This window comes from Serinus canaria, chromosome 18 (assembly GCF_022539315.1).
Source record: "Serinus canaria isolate serCan28SL12 chromosome 18, serCan2020, whole genome shotgun sequence".
In the NCBI taxonomy this organism is placed as follows: domain Eukaryota; kingdom Metazoa; phylum Chordata; class Aves; order Passeriformes; family Fringillidae; genus Serinus; species Serinus canaria.
In genome coordinates this window covers 10,297,155-10,315,040 of record NC_066331.1, presented here as the reverse complement: position 1 = coordinate 10,315,040, position 17,886 = coordinate 10,297,155, and the positions used below count along the sequence as shown (strand labels likewise).

The 17,886-nt window shown below is 52.7% G+C and overlaps 1 protein-coding gene across 1 annotated transcript in view; it reads left to right on the top strand.

Annotated features, from left to right (window-relative positions):
• Positions 1-14,041, top strand: part of SHISA6 (shisa family member 6) — a 132,729-nt gene extending 118,688 nt beyond the window's left edge. Inside the window, exons 9-10 of the mRNA XM_050981415.1 lie at positions 7,551-7,703; positions 13,491-14,041. Coding sequence (XP_050837372.1) covers positions 7,551-7,703; positions 13,491-14,041 — 704 coding nt within the window. The remainder of the gene's footprint in view (positions 1-7,550; positions 7,704-13,490) is intronic.
• The last annotated feature ends 3,845 nt before the right edge of the window (positions 14,042-17,886 follow it).

Below are 17,886 nucleotides of genomic sequence, written 5' to 3'. Positions count from 1 at the left end.
TTTTGAGGATGAGGTTTATTTTCTGTTCTCCTCCATAGGCAGGAAGGTGAGTTTGGCTCACCCGTCACAGCACGGCTCAGAAGGCCCCAAGACTCTTAGTTACAAGATCTTTTAGGGATTTATTGACCAATAAAACGCTGCTAACAAGGATATTTATGGTTTTGAGCTCATACATAAATGGCCCCATGCACAGGGTGAGCTTTCTTAGCCAATCCTGCTGTGGCACACCAACCCACAGTGCTGCAGTCTGAACCCCTGGTTCACCTCTGCAACTGCTTTGTTTTCTATACCTAAACTCTGAAAGTCTAAATTTCCTTTCCTTAGCTTTACCTGTCTCTGCTTTAAACTCCAAATCCCCATCCTCCCTTCCAGCACTGACTTTGGGAGCCTTTTCCAAGGTCTCAGATCAAATCCTGGGTTTAATTCTGGAATCCCTGGCAGTGCCCAAGGCTGGGCTGGCAGGGCTGGGGCAGCCTGGGACACTGGGAGGTGTCCCTGTCATGGCAGGGCTGGAATTGGGTGGTCTTTGTGAGCCAAACCAGACCAGACCAAACCAAACCAAACCAAACCAAACCAAACCAAACCAAACCAAACCAAACCAAACCAAACCAAACCAAAACCAAACCAAACCAAACCAAACCAAACCAAACCAAACCAAACCAAACCAAACCAAACCAAACCAAACCAAACCAAACCAAACCAAAACCAAACCAACCAAACCAAACAAAGCACGCAAAGCAACGCAACAAAGCAAACCAAACCAAACCAAACCAAAACCAACCAAACCAAACCAAACCAACCAAACCAAACAACCAAACCAACCAAACCAACACCAAACCAACCAAACCAACCAAACCAAACCAAACCAAACCAAACCAAACCAAACCAACCAAACCAAACCAAACCAAACCAAACCAACCAACCAAAACCAAACCAACCAACCAAAACCAAACCAAACCAAACCAAACCAAACCAAACCAAACCAAACCAAACCAAACCAAACCAAACCAAACCAAACCAAACCAAACCAAACCAAACCAAACCAAAAAGCAAAGCAAAGCAAAGCAAAGCAAAGCAAAGCAAACCAAACCAAACCAAACCAAACCAAAACCAAACCAAACCAAACCCAAACCAAACCAAACCAAACCAAACCAGACCAAACCAAACCAAACCAGACTAAACCAGACCAGACCAGACCATTCCAGCCATTCCAAAGTCCCTCCCCCTGCCCTGCCCAGGCCCTTGCAGAGCTCTAAGGGGGCAGGTACCACTTTGCAGTGGTCTCAAGCCCAGCAGGAAGGGGTCCCATCCCTGGTGCCAGAGCCAGGTGTTTTATCTGTACCCCTGCCAGGGCAGCACACCCCAGGATGAGCAGATCCTCTGCTCTGACTGCCCGGTGCAATTTTCATCTCTGCAGCTCTCCCTTTCATTTCAAGTTCAGCATTGCTCCTCTCGGCCCAGCTGTGGGGTGGAAAACTCAGGGATGCTCTGTGTGCTCAGGGGCTGTTCCACTCTGGTGCAATACTCAGGGATGCTCTGTGTGCTCAGGGGCTGTTCCTCACTGGTGCAATACTCAGGGATGCTCTGTGTGCTCAGGGGCTGTTCCTCACTGGTGCAATACTCAGGGATGCTCTGTGTGCTCAGGGGCTTTCCTCACTGGTGCTACTCAGGGATGCTCTGTGTGCTCAGGGGCTGTTCCTCACTGGTGCAATACTCAGGGATGCTCTGAGTGCTCAGGGGCTGTTCCTCACTGGTGCAATACTCAGGGATGCTCTGTGTGCTCAGGGGCCTTTCCTCACTGGTGCAATACTCAGGGATGCTCTGAGTGCTCAGGGGCTGTTCCTCACTGGTGCTGCTCAGGGATGCTCTGTGTGCTCAGGGCCTTTCCTCACTGGTGCAATACTCAGGGATGCTCTGAGTGCTCAGGGGCTGTTCCTCACTGGTGCAATGCTCAGGGATGCTCTGTGTGCTCAGGGGCTGTTCCTCACTGGTGCAATACTCAGGGATGCTCTGTGTGCTCAGGGGCTGTTCCTCACTGGTGCAATGCTCAGGGATGCTCTGTGTGCTCAGGGGCTGTTCCATGCTGATCCCCAGGGTGACAGCACTCAGGGGTGTCCCTGTCACACCCAGTGTCACTGTGAGCTGCATCCCCTCCCTCTGCACCCTCCTCCTGCAGGTGCTGCTCATTTCTCTCCCCTGCAAGGCCCAGGGCTGGAGCCATCCTGACAGACACAGGGCTTTAACATTGCCTCTGTTGAAACCCTCCATCTCCAGCTCTCACAAATGAGGGCAGCTACTCGCTGGAGAGCTCTGATTTCCACCACAGAGGATCTGACCTGGAAATGTAGAAACCTCCTGGAGATTAGTCATGAGAAATGCAAAGCACTATTAATAACAGCGTTTGCAACACCAGTGAACAGAAGTGTGAAAACACAAACACTGAAGATGCACATCATGGATTTGGACTCTGCACACATCAGTTCATTTGCCTGTCACTTCAGCGCGGCCTGGGAGCCCTGAGCCCTGGCACAGAAGGCTCCAGAACGTCAGCAGTGCCACCAGATTTTCCTGAGGATCGGGGCCCTTTGTGAGAACTTGCGTCAGAGTCGGAGACTTTGCGTCTGAGCCTTCAAAGGGCTGAGCAGGAGGCAGAGCTGGGCGAGCAGGGAGGGCTCTGACAGAGGGCTGGGGCTCTGCTGAGCTGCAGCTGAGCAGCAGAAGGCTGGGTTGTAGCAGCTTCTCTTAGGTGACATTGTTTGCTTTCTCTGGGTGAATGTTTTAAAAGGCATCTGTTGAAATGTCTTGCAGAATTCGCACAACATATGTGCAGACTCAAATGCAAATCTGCACCACATCCCTTTTGCCACTTGAGCTTTGTTCCAAACTTTGCCACCAATTCATTTTTGTTTTTATTTTGGTAAGATGAAAGGTTTTGTGCCTCATGTAAACACACTTTGAAAGCGTCTTCCAACAAGAGGGGCAGAGCAAGACGTGACAGGAACTTCAGGTCTGATCTGCACAGCTCTGGAAATCCTGGAGCTTCTCTGAGCCCTGAGCTTGCAGAGAGGGTGCAAAGCACTGGCAGAGAAATGAGCTGTGCCTCAGCCCAGAGGGGCCGTGCTGCCCTGGCAGATGACAGAGTGCAGGAGTGAGGAGAGCAGCGGATTTATGTGAATCCACCCTCAGTGCCACTGCAGGAGTGAGCAGAGCCCTGGATTTGTGTGAATCCACCCTCAGTGTCCCTGCAGGAGTGAGCAGAGCCCTGGATCTGTGTGAATCCACCCTCAGTGTCCCTGCAGGAGTGAGCAGAGCCCTGGATCTGTGTGAATCCACCCTCAGTGTCCCTGCAGGAGTGAGCAGAGCCCTGGATTTGTGTGAATCCACCCTCAGTGCCACTGCAGGAGTGAGCAGAGCCCTGGATTTGTGTGAATCCACCCTCAGTGCACCCCAGGCCAGCCGGGGCTGCGGACCCAGGTTGGCGACACAAAGCCAATGTCATGTCCGACAGTGAAGCCGTGGGGTGGCTGACTGGAACAGGACGGACGGGCAAGATCAAGCGATAAAGTGGGGGGGTTTATGAAAGGCCTCAAAGCTGCAACCTGGGCAGTTCAAAGCCTCACAGAGGTGCCCCCGGATGGAAGATGTCACCAGGGTTTATACAGATTTTCAGTTTGGTCTATTTGCCTAGTCAGGGTAATTCTCCAAGTAAGCTGACAGGTAATGAAGCATATCCCCAGTTTGCTCCCCACAATGCACTTTTGATTATACTTTTCAGGGCATGTGGGTGTCTGGATCTCAGGGGCCCAGAGGTTGTTCTGTACGACCAAAAATGTTCTGAAGGCAGGTAAACCACACTTTAGATGGAGTTCACAGCTATGCACTAATGCACTGCAGGATTTGAAAAATAGAAAAGCTGAAATCCTGAGGCACCAGCAGGTGTGATAGGAGCACAGGCAGTCCCTGCAGGCAGCCCCTTCCCCAGCCCAGTGCAAGGTGGGAGAGAGCAGGAGCCCCTCAGAGCCTGGCCCTGGGATGCTCTGGCTCCCATAAAACCACAGCGGGTTCACACTGGCCCGGCCATTCTGGCCCTTGAGGCAGAAGAGATGCACCCACCTGGCCTGGTGGGGCTGCAGGAGGAGAGATCAGAGCTCCACAGAGCTGCCTGCTCCCTTCCTGAGCTCTGGGCTGGGCTGTGCAGCCCTGCTCAGGGCACTGTGCAGCCAGGGCTGCCTGCAGGGAGGGGAAATGCTGCAATTCCTGCAGAACTGCAAAGCCTTGCACTGGCTGTACCAAGGTGGGGCTGTGCCCGGGCTGGGGGAGGCTCCTGTGCTGCTGGCTGAGGGATGGTGTGCCAGAAAATGGGCACCAAATGGCACAGAGGTGCTGAGGAGAAGGGGGACCAAAGCTGGCTTTAAAGGTGATCTCGGCACCATGGACAGAGCTCGTTCTCCAGGGTCAGCTCCAGCTGGGAGGATGGGAATGCTGGGGAGCACAGGGTACAGCCTCAGCTGTACCCTGTTTTATTTGCATCCTGATTATTGATTCTGACCTGCAGCTTCCATGGGAGCCCACAAGCACCACAAACAAAGAGGAGAGAGAGACCAGAGACAAATATATTGCAGGAGTGAAAACCTGCTGAGAAACCAGTGCTGAACTGGCCTCAGAATATAAATTGCACGAGATATTTCTCCTGCCTGGAGCACCTCAGCTCTCTGATCTCCCCCTCAAGCTACATTATGCAAAAGACATCTGAAATTAGCTTTGGTCATTTCAGTTTATCCCTTATTTTGCTGAGTGATGGGCAGTGGATTTCAAGGTGACTTCTCATTTGCCAGAATCATCCCAGTCTGTTCCTGAGTGCCTGGATGGGAAAAGCACTGAGAAGATGAAGTGATCCTGCAGCAGCCCATCAGATAAATGTGTGGCACTTAATTTCACACACCTCATGCAAGCAGTCAATGACTGCTGAGCTCTGGCACCGAGCAGGGCTCCGTGCCTGTGCCTGGGCTCACTGATCATGCCCAAACCCCCATGGAAATGGAGATTAGCTCCACGTTCTGCCTCAGCAATTTGCAGGGAGATCTCACCCCGGGGTCCTTGCCACACAAGCAGGAGGAGGAGTGGGGACATGGTTTCAGTGCTGATCCAGCCTCTGTTTGCTGGATAACATCAAATCAATTCTTTCCAGCCCCCTGATGAATGCCACACACTCCCTGATCCTGCAGGCAGGCTGTTAGACATGGATGGGTGTCACATTCATATTTTCTGAAAAACCCCTTCACCCAGGGTTGTTCTCCTGGGAAGCTGAGAGGCCTCAGAGAAAAGGAAAACAATTCTTATCTCATTTTCTTCTCCTGTGCTGTGCCCATGTGGAATGTGTTTGGGGATTGTTCACCCACAGGTGATTGTTCCATTGCATTCTGCTGGGAGTTGTTTTCACTCTTTGGCCAGTCAGGGCCAGGCTGTGTCAGGGCTCTGCAGAGAGTCAGGAGTTCTCATTATTATCTTTTTAGCCTTCTGTCTGTATCCTGACTGTATTCTTTAGTGTTGTTTAGCATAGCATTCTTTATTATAATGTAGTATCACAAAATAATGAATCAGCCTTCTGAGCACATGGAGTCAGGTCCATCATTCCTCCCTGCCATGGGGCATCCCACAAATACAAGAGGTGGAAATCTCCAGCTGGGAACTGCTGCTCTCTGAGAGGTTCCACCCCAGATCCCTCAGGTCTCTGCTCTTCCTGCCACACCAGAACCCCCTTCCAGGAGAGCAGAGAGGAGCAGGAGGAAGAGCAGAGGAGATTGATGAACCGAGGTGATTACTGCATTGGGAGGAGGAATTTTTCCCCCCTGCTGGATTCTGTGAGAAAGAATGACTTTCTTTCTTACGGAATTACTGTGAGAGTGATTCTGCAATTACTGAGGCAGGGCTGCCTCAGCCTGTCTCTGACACTGTGCAGTGCTGAGGGTGGCTGACAGGAGGTTTGAGACACCCAGGGGAAGCCCCAGTGGGAGAAAAGTTGTGGAAGCAGCTTTGGATCCCCGAGCAGACTCTCAGATAAACTGCTGGGTTCATTTCCAGGCTGCAGGGGCACCGAGGACACGGCGAAATGAAAAATTCAGAGGGGAGGAAAACGCTCTGCTGTCCAACAAGCAGGGCTGCACACGGCAGAGAGGCAGAGGGGAGGACTGGCCTCACTCTCACAGATGTTTTTTGGAGGAAACAGATTCACTTATGACTCAGGTCTAGGAAAATGTCTGTGAAATGTCTGCACTCTGCTTGGGTGGATTTTGAGGGATTTTTTCCTGGAAATGGGAGAAGTTAGCAGGTGTATGGGCACTGCACAAAGCCAGCAGTTTTCCAGGTGAAATTTCCCCTGCTGCTCTGCTACCTTTGGGCAGAATCTGAGCTTTTATCCCAACCAGCCCCTGGTGCAGAGGAGGCAAGAGAGCTTGGGGCAGGTGAGTGCACACTGATTGTGCATGGGGACACTTTAGGGATGCAGAACAGGAATGTGTGAACCCAAGCCTGGGCATTCTGCTGCTCCTGCAGAGAATTTACCCTTCTGGTTTCATTTTCAGACCATACCTGAAGTGGCCACCTTTTGCCTCAGCTGCTGACCCCCATCACTGCTGGGGGGTCTGACAGAGCCCCCTGGTCTGTTCTGGCTCTGCTTCCAGTAATTGAAGTTCCTGCTTTGTTAAGTCCTTTCCTCTCTGCCCATTTTAATCTCTGAACACCTGGGGGTTATAACTGCAGTTCTACAGGTCCCTGTGCTGTGGCTGGGCTGGTGAAAGACCCTTTTCCATCTTGCAGTGAAGGAACAAGGTTTCAAACCCCTGCAGGTAGTCTGGACTTCAATTTTAGCATCAGGGCTCAGTGCCCTCAGCATTGGAATTGTGACAGAGGGCACTGGGACCCTGCCTGGGGACCCTCAGTGACCAACAAAATGAGCACCAGTAGAAGGGCATCCTCCACCCCTCAGGATAGGGATTTCCTGCCTCAGGAATCTCCCCAACACCTGGCCCTGCCCTCTGAGTGCCCCCAGAGGTGCCCCAGGTCCCAGCCCTGGGCGCAGGGAGCTGTGGGGGTTTGCAGAGCCCCAGAGCCCCCAGGTTCAGAGCATCCCTGAGGACTCTGGCACACAGGGATGGCAGCTGGATCATCGTGGTGGCCCAGTTACAGACCCCCCCAGAGCGGTTCTGTGTCCCTGAGGATGGGGAGGGCACACTGTGGGGGTGAAGGTGAGCGATGCTGCCCGAGCCCCTGGCACAGCCCTGCATGCCCGGGGTGAGTGCCAGTCCAGCCCCATCCCTCTGGGCAGCTCCAGGGGATGTGAGGCAGCACTTTGCTGTCCCCAGAACTGCTGTGGACAGGAAGCAGCACCACGGGATCCATTTCTCCTGGATCTGCTGGTGCCAGTGTGAATCATGCCCAGGAGCTGTGGCTCAGGTCCAGCTTAGCTCCCTGCTGGAGCCTGTGGGCACAGCCAGCCTCTCTCCCTCCCCTCGGGGCACACTCCAGACCTGCCTTTCTCTGGTTTTTTGCAGATAAGCCACGAATGAACAACATCCTGACTTCAGCCACCGAGCCCTACGACCTGTCCTTCTCCCGCTCCTTCCAGAACCTCTCCCACCTCCCGCCCTCCTACGAGTCTGCTGTCAAGACCAACCCCAGCAAATATTCATCTCTCAAGAGGCTCAGTAGGTGTCACCTCCTTTGCTTCCCCTTGGTTCTGCTTTGTAAGGAATAACCCCTTCCCTCGGCCGGGCACTCCTGGGTTGGCATCTCCAGTGGGGATTCCTTTGGCTGGCACTCCCCAGCAGGGTGGGTGTGGAAGTCTGGGAGGGTACCTGGGGTTATTGCTGTGCTGCCCCAACCCCTCTGCTGGGATCTGCTCCTGGCAGAGCCATCCAAGGATCCTTTTCCCTCTCTGCTGGGGCCCAGCCTGGCTGCGTGCTCAGAGCTGTCCTTGGCACAGCCAGGGACCTCACCAGCCACAGGGGCAGCTGGAAATGCCAACAGAAAGGTGCCAAGGTGGTGGGAACTCCTTTTCCAGGAGGAGCCCTGCCTCCTTGGGCAGTGCTCAGATCCACCTGCTCCATGGTGTGTGCCAGAGCTGCTCCTAGCCTGTGCCATGCTCAGATCCATTCTCTGAGCTGTGTGCCCAGAGCTGTGCCATGCTCAGATCCATTCTCTGAGCTGTGTGCCAGAGCTGTGCCATGCTCAGATCCATTCTCTGAGCTCTGTGCCCAGGGCTGTGCCATGCTCAGATACATGCTCTATTCCACACTCTGTGTGTGTCAGATTTGCTCCTGACCCATTCCATACTTTGATTCACACTCTGTTCCACACTCTGGTGTGCCCAGACCTGTTCCATACTCTGATCCACACTCTGTTCCATGCTCTCTGTGCGTCCTGACCCGTTCCATGCTCAGATCCATTCTCTGTTCCACACTCTGTGTGTGTCAGAGCTGCTCCTGACCCGTTCCATGCTCAGACCCCCAGGGTGTTTTGGGCACTCCAGCAGGTTTGCCCCATCCCCACTCGCTGGCATCTCTCCTTCCCTGCTGCCTTATGGATTGCCCTGCTCTGCCAATGGCTCTGTGATGCTCCGGGCCATCCCCTTTGCTGATCCCAAACCCTTCAGCTCCAGTGCATTCTGAACCAGTGAGTTTTGTGCAGGGAATGCTCTCTGCAGACTCCCCCTGGCTCTGCAGTGTCCATGAGCAGCTCTGAGTGCCCTCAGTGCTCCTGGAGCCTTCCCTGTCCCACTCAGGGCACCCCTGGCAGCCACCAAGGCCACCGAGCTCGTCTTTGTCCCTTGACTGGGGAATTGCAGGAGAGCCAGCCTGCTTGCTGCTCCCTTTTGGGTTGAAATGTTTGCAATGAACAAATCCTGGGGGTTTCCTTTCCTTCCTGTGGTTTGAGCTGGGAAATTCTCCTGTTGTCTGGAGAGGGGCTCAGTCAAAACCCTAAATAGCCACCCACCAGGGCCAGCAGGGAATCCCTGCTCCCTGCAGGGCAAATCCCACCTCTGGACCCCTCCAGGGCAGGGGTGAGAGACTCCAGAGCTCTCTGCAGGCACCAGCCCAGCCTCCTGCACAGCACCTGGCAGATGCCAGCCCACTGCCCCGCTCTCCTCCTGAGCAGCCAGGGGGCTCCAGCGCTGGCAGTGCCCAGCCCTCCCTGCTCCCACTGGCACTGAGCACTCTCAGCACCTCCAGAATCTCTGAATCACTTTCCTGCAGCTGCTCCACTCCAGAGCCAAAGGAAAGGAGGCTCCCAGCTCCCCAGCCTCCCCTTGCAAAGTGCCAGCAAGATAATGTTCTCATTCTGCACAAAAAAAGTGTGATATCTACAAGCTGGAGCTCGAAAATTACTTATTTGACATTCATTTTTTTATTTAAAATTGTTTCTTCCCAAGAGACTTCCTGTCACTTCTTCCCAATGGACTTCATAGAAAAAAAGTAAAATATAAAAGTGCTGAAGAGATCATTAACAAATTCTTCTATGTGAGCAAGAAACAAAGCCTTCGATATTTTTCAAATCTATATTTCAGCTGTTTGTCTGGCTTGCCAGGCAGGGAAAAATTACTTATTTTCCTCCAATTAGCAGAGACAGATGGTGAAAGACCAGGGTGTTTATCTCCCTGGCCCTTCCTTCAGGGCACAGATAAGAGAACCCCACCTGGGGGGTTCTTGGGGGTCTCTGAGGGGCTGGCAGCCCCTGGGGAAGAGCAGGGAGGGGAGGGTGTGAGGCTGTGGCTGAGCAAGAGCAGCCAGATGAATTCCATCCTGCCCAGCGCTCCAGGGAACTGCTCTTCCCAGCCAAGTGAGAAGGGTCAGTGAGCTCCTGTTTTCAGGCATGTTGGACCACTTGGGGCTGGCTGGAGAACCATCAGGAGTGACTGGGCAGCTTGGAAATGTTAAAGCCAATTAAAACAAGGAGAGACAAGGCCAGAGAGGAAACCTGCTGGAGCTGCAGAGGAGGAGAGCTGGGGAAATTACCTTTAAAAAAGGAGAGGGAGTGCTGTGCTGGCCTCACACGCACACACACGTGCATCTCTTCTCCCCAGAACGTGGAAAAACAGGGAGAAAAACTGAATTTGGCTGCTCTGCTCCACGTTCCCTTCCCAGAGCACCACCAATGCATTTTTCAAACCTCATTCCTGCAATGCCAGGGCCAGAGGAGCTCTGCCCTGCCCGTCTGCAGAGGCAGCTCAGGCTGAGGTGGGATGGCTGAGCCTTTATTTGGGGATCTCCCTCCAAATGAGGGAAAAAAAACCCACAAAAAATCCACCAAAAAAAGCTGTCTGAGGGTAAAACTGCTGAGGCTGAGGCCAAGGCAGTGGAAGCCCTCAAACATTCCTGAAGTGTGGTGAGACCAGCCCTGAGTGGTGTTCTGGAAACTGCCAAAGGAGGAGGGAAAGGGCAGAAAAATCCCAACCAAAACCAATGAAAAAGACCAGGGAGCATGCAGAAAGCATAACTTCCAGTAGTTCCAGTTCCTATTGCTTGAAAAACACAAGGAAAGACCAGGAAGTATGGGATTGATTAAAAAAATAGAAAAAATCCTGTCTGCCAAGCATTACGCCAGTGATTATTTTTTCTCTGCTCACAATTTCTGCTTTTTTGGAATCCTCTTAGGACATCTTTTTTATTTATTTATTTATTTTTTTAATTTTTAAGCACATCCTCGATGGAGAAGCACACTGGATAGGAGTTTGATTTTGGATAAAACTGTGAATTTTAGCCTCAGTGACAGGACAGGGGGCAGGGTGGTCAGTGCCAGCTGTCCCAGGGTGTGACGTGTCCCTGATGGTGGCATGAGGGTGGCATCAATCATCCTGGAGTGTGTTTCAGCTGGACCACCTCTAGGATTCCTTCCAACCCAAACCATTTGATGTCTCCAAGATTTCATTTCCCAGGGAAACTTTGGTTTTGGCCAGCTGTGCACCCAGCCCTGCACACTTCCCTGCACATTTCCTGCTCTCCAGGCCTGGAACTGGGATTGTTTCCTGCTGTCCCTGGAATTCTGAGGTTCCAGTGCTGAGCTCTCCCTTCTGGTGCTGCACACAACGTGGGGAATGAATTTGTAGAAATTCATTTGTAGAAATGGAGCTACAAAGAAGTTTCAAAGGGTGGCCTTGCAAATAGGACTGGGTACTTCAAAGACGTAGAACTATGAAAGATGCATTGAAGTAGGACCCACGAGGGGTATTTTTAGGTTATTGGCTTTAAGGCATTTACAGCAGGCCAAGAAATGCTTCTAATATATTGTAATTAAGAAATATTTAACTTCTAATTGTGATGGGGTGGATTATAACATCTGTATTGTCTCACCCTTCACATGAGGTAAAAAATAACACAGAAGTTTTTAAAATTCCTCTCAGTTTTAAAATTCCTCTCTGAGTCAAAAAAGAACCCAATCCAACAGCATTCCTGCCAGGCTCTGTTCCCCATCCCTGGCTCAGGCTGGCACCCCTCTCAGAGCCAGCAGCCTGGAAAGTGTCTGTCTGTCTGTCTGCTGCTGCCTGGAGCAGCTTGTTGGGTGTGACACACGGCTGCCCCACCTCCTCTGACTCTGAGATGGAGATGAGCAGCTTTTCCACACCTGGAAATGTTCCTCCTCCTCCTCCTCAGCACCTCTGTAGGCACAGCCTGAGTGAGCTTAGAAACATCTTTGAAATCAAATCAGCTCCCTGAAGGTTCAGCCATGGCAGCCAAAGACCTGTACCAGGGTCACGGGGGGGAGAGGGAAGGAAAAGGGATTTTTTAATGCTCCTAATGGACAAAACACTTTACAGTGCAGCACATGCTGCATTTTTAGTCCAAGGAGCACCTTCAAACCCCTTCCAGCAGCTGATTGTGCCACCTCTCCAGCAGCCTCAGAGCTGCAAACCTCACATAAGCTGGTTTAGCTCCTGCTGGCAATTACCAGAGCCAGGTGTGAGCATCCAAGCACATCTCCATTTGGGATGTTCTGTGCTTTAATTACATCTATTTAGAGTCACACGGGCAAATCCTGTGGCACTCCTGTCACCCAGAGCAGAGGCCAAGTGCCAGAGTGCTAATTGCCTGCTTCCCACTCTGCAGCCAGCCCTCAGCATTGCTCTGCACACCCAGCCTGGCATTTCCAACCAGCCCCAAAACACAGCAGAAAAATGCCTACAGCTCCTGGGGCCATATGGAATTCCCCCCACCCTCAGGCTTCCTAGAAGGTGATTTTAAAGACACGAGAGCTGGAGGCCAGGAGAGCTGCTGCCTGACATTTGCAGTGAGACATCCTTCTGAGAAGTGTTGGGTGGTGAAAAATAAAGATTCATTGCTGCAGTGTGAGCTCTGGAGAGCGAATCCCACGGGCAGGAAGGCAGCAGGGGGAGCTGGGGGTGACCTCACGCCTCGGGGCTGTGTGGGCTGTGAGGAAAGGGCTGGCAGCAGCACTGGTGGTACAGATGTTCTCAGCTCCTGCTCCTGGCTGTGAGGAACCAACCCCACCTCCCCACGGATCTGGGCTCTGCACAGGGGCCTGGCAGCAGGGAAGGGAAGGTGTGGGACAGGGATGAGGACATAAGTGAGGCACCTGGCCCAGCACAGGCTGGTGCAGGGTTTGGCTGAGCTGGTGTTTTGTGAGCAGAGCTCTGGGATGTTGTCAGCACCCACCACAGCAGCTCTGGCTCATGGGACCAGCAGCCAGTTGTCTTCAACTCCCAGCCAAGGTGGTGGATAAAACCTGCAGATGGGTGGCTGTAGGATCCCAGTGATCTATCACGACACAGCTGCAGTAGCCAACATCCTCTCTGAGCCCACAGCATTCCTCTCAAAGCCAAAGAAAGCAAAGTGGGAGTGTGGGGGGTGTGTGCTGCATTTCAGAGCAGCAGAGGGATCGTTTGGGATGCAGGAGCAGCAAACTGAGCATGAAATGTTCCATGGGATAAATTCTGTTCTATCAACCAAGGTTGATGATAGAAATGGGAAATGAAAACTCAGGCAGGCGATTCGGTGTCTCAGAGGCCACCAGACCTTGCTTGTGATCACATTTACAAATATTTCAATGTGGTAATTAAAATGTGATGAGGTCACTCATGGACTGCAGGGAACAGCCACGTCTGAGGCCAGAGGTGGCACAGGCGTGTCCTCAAACGGGGACCTCGCCTGCTCGTGTCACCTGCCCTGTTCTTTCCCAGGGTGACATCTGAAGGATGTGACAATTTGAGAAGGCGACAATTGGGAATTTCTCCATAACTCATGTAAATCGTGTGGTACCATGGCCTGGCCTCCGGATGGAGGAGTGTGGGGTGCACAGCCCAGGGAATTGCACTGTCCCCACACCTTTCACACTCCTCTGTCTGCCACAAGCCCCTGGTGGCACCACCCATGCAGGGCTGCCATGCCTGTGGCAGAGGGTGCCTCAGGCGTCACCAGGAGCAGCTCCAGGGCCTGGGACAGCCCTCTGACATTTCTAACCTCTCACCTCCCTCCCCACAGCTGACAAAGAGGCCGACGAGTACTACATGAGGAGGAGGCACCTGCCCGACCTGGCGGCGCGGGGCACGCTGCCCATCAACGTCATCAAAATGTCCCAGCAGGGCAACCAGCGGGACAGGCCCCGCCGTCCCATCAGGGCCATGTCCCAGGACAGAGTGCTGTCCCCGGAGAGGATCATGCCCGAGGAGTTCAGCATGTCCTACGAGCGGATTCTCTCAGACGAGCAGCTGCTGTCAGCAGAGCGCCTGCACTCCCAGGACCCGCTGCTGTCCCCGGAGCGCTCGGGCTACCCCGAGCAGTCCATGTCCAGGGCACTGTCACACACGGATGTCTTTGTGTCAACACCGGTCTTGGATCGCTACAGGATGTCAAAAATGCACTCCCATCCCAGTGCCTCAAATAACTTGTACAACACCTTGGGGATGAACCCGACCTCGGCCAAGCGCCAAGCGTTCGCCTCGCGCCGGCACAACACGGTGGAGCAGCTGCATTACATCCCCGGGCACCACCACCACTACCGCACCGCCAGCAAAACTGAGGTGACTGTTTGACACGACCCAGTGCATTGTAGATACTCCTTAAGGACCGGGGTGGCCGCAGCCCCCCGTTCTGCAGTGGCCTTATAGGCCACGATAACCTCTACTAACTCAGTGTCTGCAAGGACTTCTCTGGCAGTCCCACCCACGTTGTTTTTAAAGCCACCCCTCCATCAGTGACACAGGAAGAACTGAAGCAGCAGTCAGACACTAGGGAGGGATAACAGAGGGAATTTCCTGGTGTGCATCAGTTTCTGTCAAAGAAAGCCATAGTAATCGATGGCTCCTTCCAAGGGCTCACCTGCATTATCCCATGGTTTCCATGAATTCAGGACTTTTCAGTTGCTCCAAGGAGAAGCAGCCTGAGACAGGGAGGAGGAAACGCAGCCCCCCCACCCTGGCAGGGAGGGGCCTCGTTCTTGGTCCTCACGTTTGGCCTTTCTGCAGCACGTAGGGAAGTCCTGGCTGCTGGGGCCATCCCCAGGCTGCTCGACACCCGTCAGCACCCACACATCTGTTCTTTGTCACCCTTGGAGCAAATTCAAGGGCAGACTTTCCTTCGGGACTGGCAGATCTAGGGACGGGAATAGCCTGGCTGAGAAATAAAGTTTTAGTTTATACTAAATATACTCATAAGATAAAAACATACTAGTGCCTACAAATCGCCTGCTCTCTCAGTGTAGGAAGTAGTGGGGTTGATGTGTTCAATAAGCACAAAAACGCTGAAACGCTTGTTAGACCCTTTCCTCCACTCATTCTAGTATCTTGGTGTCTCCAACATGTAAATAGGAAGGGGGAAGAGGGTTTCTCCTCCTCCAGCTTCTCGCCACTGCTGAACCTAAAGCAGCAGAACCCCTTCAGCCCCACACTGCTGACCTGTGCTGGGGAGGTCCCACCCCACCGAGACCGCGCCCGTCACCCAGCCTGGATTCTCCCCACAAGTTTCTTTTCCTGATAGCATTTTCCATGGCCCAGTTCCCCTGTTTCTGAGCGTTTTCTCCTCCCATTTACAGCCTAGAATCCATATGTAGCAAATCTTTTTTCCAGCCCTTAGCAGAGGCACAAGGCTGAGGGTGTCTGTTTACCGAAAAGCAGGTCGGTAACTTTCCGTGGTTTTCTCTCCCTGCAATGGCCTCCCGAGAAAACCTTCCAAATTCCAATTCCACCGAGTCCCAGTCCTAACCATGAAGACAGTTACATTTCATGCATATAAATTATATATCCAGCATACTTATAATTAACGGGCATGTTGTATATCTGATATAACGCTAATTAGATACTGTATATTTGTAAAATCTTTAAAACATAGACTCGTGGGTCCAGAATTTGCAAGGGTTTTACCTTTGGCTTTCCAGACAGATTGGGCTTTGCTTTGTTTTTTTGTTAGATTTGGGTTTGATTTTTCTTTTCATTTCCCCCCCCCCCCACTTTGATTTGTGTTCCTGCCAAACTCTGTAGAACCGACTCCCACTGGAACACACTTCTGCAGCCAGGGAAGGGTCTCAGAGGGTTTGAAGGCCAGCCAGACCTGGTGCTGGAGCTGTGGGTGCTGGACACTGTCCCCAGCGTGCCCTCGAGGCCCCAGCACACACACACACACCCCGTGGGTCCGGGCAGGCACGCTCCCTCCTTGGGGTGAGGTGATGTCTGACTTCAGGCTGTGAGCACATCCCTTGCACTTCTCTTCATGTCCCACGTCCCCACGCCGACTCTTTTCCTACACAACTCTTCATCAGGCATCCCTGAACCTTGCTCTGCCTTCCTCCCTCCCCTCAAATACCTCCCACCTCCTGGCCTTAATGACATTCCCAGCCCAACTGTGCCAAGTCCTGTAGCAAACAGTGGTCGTGGGGCGTGAGTCTCCTGTGGAGGCTTTGGTGCAGCACCAGGTTCACCTGGTGCAGGGTAGGCAGGAGGAGCATGTCCTTACCCCAGTGGGACTTACAGGTGGGCCTCAGTGGGGTGTCCAGGTGGCCTTTCTCTTTCCCAGGCTGTCCTGGAGCTGGTTCTATTTCCAGAGCTTTATCCTGCCCCATCTGATGGAGGCTGTGCTGAGAAGGACTCCATCAGTCAGAGGTTACTGGGGCTTTGTTTGACGGAAACTGAGCTGGGAGGGAATAAATAAATAAACAAATAACAGTCTCCAGGGTCAGATCCTGCAGCCTTGGGCAAAATCACTCTGGGCAACAACCAGAACTGTCTGTGGATCAGGGTGGCAGTCCATGGCACGGGAGGGATGGGAGAGAACAGGCTCACAGCTCATCTCCTGCCCCCTCCCTTGATGGACACTACTCTCCCCTGACTACCTCCAAGCTCCTCGGCTCAATCCCTGGATTTTTCCTCCCAGAAGACAATCCCTGTGTAAACATTGCCCTGCTGACCTTCCCACAGGCCAGAGGGTGGGACTCGTGTGAAGAGAAGAGAAGAGAAGCTCTCACTGCTGGTGGGGAGGCAGCCCCTGCTGAGGTTCTGGGGCTCTTCCACCCTCCCTTGGCCCAGGCCAAGCCAGGGAGATCTGGACACTGTGGGAGAGCAGAGTCCCCTGTAGAGTCTCCAGGAGCTGCGGTGGCAGAGCTGGAGAAGAGGTGACAGTGGGAGGCTGTGGGTAGGTGAGCACTCCTCTCTTTCCATGTCCATAGCTGTCTGTCTCGAGCTCTAGTCCTCATCTCAATGTTCCATTTGTGAGCTAAGAAGTTGCTGGACCAGATGCAAATTTGGAAGTTTTGCATTCAAGTAGACCATGCCAATGCTGAGCGGGGCCATTTGACCTCTGTGTCTTCTCCTGTTCTGGCTAACAAACATCACAGGCCCTCTGCTTTTTTTTGTGTCTTACCTGGGCAAGAATCCCCCAGAGAAACCTCAGCCTCATTTCCTTGTCTTTTTTCCACCCACTCAACTGTTTCAAGCAGATGTGTCCCACAAGGAGCCTTTTTAGGCCAAATCTCTTCAGGGACTCTGCCACCACCACAGAAAATTTTCAGCAAATTTCCTCGGGAAGGAACAGTGCCCTGGATAGCACCATGTGTTCCCACAGCCCACTCTGTGTGCTGGAATGGGTTGGTGCATGGGGCAGTGGCATTTCAGCACACACAGGTGTCCTTAGGTCATTTTTCTCCCTTATTCCTCCTTCTGGGAATTTGTCACTGAAAGGACACTTGGTTTGGGACCGAGTGTCATCACCCACAGCCTGGTCCCCAGCACTTCCCGTGGTCCTCATGTGATGATAATGGGAATTTCCAGTTCTATGGAGGGATCAGACCACAAGCTCTGAGAAGTGCTCTGAGACCCTCTCACAACAGAAACTGCAGAGCAGCAAAGTGCTTTTGTTAATCTTGTTTGTCATTGTCCTGACACGTGGCGTGTGATGTGCCACATCCACTCTGCCCAGGAGGAGAGTGCTGGGCTGGCATTGCCCAGATTCCCACTGCTCTCCTCTTGGGCAGGGTCCTGGCAGGCTGCAGCTCCAAGGGATGCTGCTCCCTGCACTGGGACCTTCCTGCTTCCTTCTCCTCGTGTCTGAGTCACCACAACATCCTCAGGAGAAAAGCGGGAAGCAGCCACATTCCTCTGTACAGTAAAATATAACCTGCCTTGATTAATCTCATCTACTCTGAAGAATTGATCTGTGTTTTCTCCACCCACAGGTGCAAACAAACACCTGGGGAGTGTCCAGTTCCCAGAGTGCATGTGCAGGGACTGGGGAAGGGGGATGTAGAAAAGTTTATAGCATTTCCTACAAGCTGATAATTATTTGCATTCCCTGAGCAGCAACACGTCCTGGATGGCTGCACTGGGTTTTATACAATTCTCTGTGTATGTGTATATAGATACAAACAGATATATATATATACATACATACA